Here is a 2,304-nt window from a genome sequence, read left to right on the forward strand (position 1 = left end):
AGAGCTAGAAATAAGACCTGAATCACATCACATAGTGCTGACTGCTGAGCGTCGACACAAGCTTCTTGTCCATTCTGGAGTCCTCCTTCGCAACTTGTCTATCTCTTTGGCGTTTCCTGGAGCCCTCCGCACGGTGGCCTCCACGTCCGCGTAGTCGCTGCCTCGCTCCACGTAGAGGGTAATTCATGGCCGGGAGCAGTTCGCGACGTGGGCATCGCCGCGGCCACCGTGCCCACCTCGTCACGGGTTGGCTCTCGAGGAGCACGGCCTATAAATTGTGCCCACTCTCTCGGAACAATACATCATCAAACACTCAGCGACACAACAACAATCAGAACTGTACTAGCCATCATCTTTGCCTGTTGCAGCATCTGTAGCTTTTTTCTGTCCTTTCGTGCATCTTCCGTCCGCGGCTGATCAATGGCGACTGTGATGGCCATGGGCTCCTTCGCCGGTGCCGCCGTCCTGCCGCGGGGCTCGGCTGGCCGCTTCGGCGCCCGGTCTCTGCCAGCGCTGGGCCGACGCACCCTCATCGTCAGGGCACAGACAAACAAACCCAAGACGAGCACCTCAATCTGGAACGCGCTGGCGTTCAGCGGCCCTGCGCCGGAGCGAATCAACGGGCGCCTTGCCATGGTAGGCTTCGTGACGGCGCTTGCGGTGGAGGCAGGGCGCGGCGACGGGCTCCTCTCGCAGCTCGGCAGTGGCACCGGGCAGGCGTGGTTCGCCTACTGTGTGGCGGTGCTGTCCGTGGCGTCACTGGTGCCGTTGCTCCAGGGCGAGAGCGCCGAGGGCAGAGCCGGCGCCATCATGAACGCCAACGCGGAGCTCTGGAACGGCCGCTTCGCCATGCTCGGCCTCGTCGCGCTCGCCGCCACCGAGATCATCACCGGCGCGCCTTTTATCAACGTGTAAACTAGCTTTGTTGTCTCGACCGGATAACACAACCTGTAGCTAGTACTAGTAGGACATGTAAATGATGAGAGCTGATCATCCTTGTATTCTTTGCAGTACTACTAATTAAAGACTGTTCATAAAAATGGTGATAGTTCAAGGCATTGGTAGAAGAGTTTGCTATATCGGCTAGCAGGGACTCGCTCGTGTATATATGGGGTGCATGGTCAGGATTTACATTATGGTTAGTTTGGTTGTGCTAGACTTGATCCATACAAAAACTATACAAGACATAGATCAAATCCTACACTAACCGAACCAGAATATACAACAACTACTAACAAACTATACACGCACGTAATACGTAAAGGCATCTCAAACATCCCCCTTGTATGCTGTTGTCTGCTGATTTATAAAAGTGAGTGGGGGGCCGTTGCTCCTCTAAAAAAAAAACTATCTAAGTTGAGATTGCACAAAACTTTTTTTTTTGAACCGGGCATAATCCCTTTCCATTATTGCAACATAACGGAAATACAACCAAGTCCACAGAATGAGACGGGAGAGGGGAGAGCGAGTTCAAGCACCGCCGGAAAACCTACTGTAAGCACTCGCCATCGAGATAACCCACTGTAGGGCGAAAACCCGGCGACACCAAATCAGTAAGAAGTTCAGATGGGGCAACCCCCCTAGACAGCTCACAAACGAGCACCAAAACGACAGTCCCACACAGGGAAGACTCCAAAGACGGACACAAACTAAGGCAATGACACCACCGGAAGCATGCATCCCTTGAAGATGCATCACCATTCCTTGAGCAATTCTCCAGCGAGCTTCTCAGTCTTTGGTCGCAGCGCAGATGCGCATCAGCCTTGATGCACTGTTCTTCAGCATGTCCAGTCCTGCTCGCAGATCCACCGCATCCTCTTGTTTCAACAGTCCTGCCCAATAACAAAGAAAAGCGCATATAGAGAAACAGCATTCGAAAGGAGTTTTCAGACGCTTAGATTCGAACGTAGCACCATTGCGACAGGTCCAAATAGCCCAGCAAAGCGCAGCTATGCCAACTGTGTAGAAAACCTCCCCATCTGAGAAGTATACATAACACCAGGAGTAAGCCTGCCATAAGTTGTTCGGACACAAATCAGTGATTTATCCACTTATCCAACCAGATAGATGGAATATTCGTTTGGCCATTAGGTTTGAATTGCCTTCTCTTTATGTCTTCCATTTGAATTCCGTGATTTATCCTGCTATTTGGAGAGTAGATGATATGGTCTTTCTTGGGTTTGGCTTTCAAAGTGCAGTTCGAAAAGAGTGAGTTGCTGTCAATGGCTGGAATGGAATATATAAATAAGATGGAAAATATGCTTTCTTTCCATCTACCTATTTGAAGTAGTAAGCTTATCTTTT

General features: G+C 50.8%; 1 protein-coding gene across 1 annotated transcript; it reads left to right on the forward strand.

The window, feature by feature from the left end:
- The first annotated feature begins 285 nt into the window (after positions 1 to 285).
- Positions 286 to 1,058, forward strand: LOC119347850 (low molecular mass early light-inducible protein HV90, chloroplastic-like). The gene has a single exon (XM_037616356.1). The coding sequence runs from the start codon at positions 421 to 423 to the stop codon at positions 913 to 915; it is 495 nt and encodes a 164-aa protein (XP_037472253.1). The 5' UTR covers positions 286 to 420; the 3' UTR covers positions 916 to 1,058.
- Positions 1,059 to 2,304: the final 1,246 nt, after the last annotated feature.

Source organism: Triticum dicoccoides, unplaced genomic scaffold, assembly GCF_002162155.2.
Source record: "Triticum dicoccoides isolate Atlit2015 ecotype Zavitan unplaced genomic scaffold, WEW_v2.0 scaffold77245, whole genome shotgun sequence".
Taxonomy (NCBI): Eukaryota; Viridiplantae; Streptophyta; class Magnoliopsida; order Poales; family Poaceae; genus Triticum; species Triticum dicoccoides.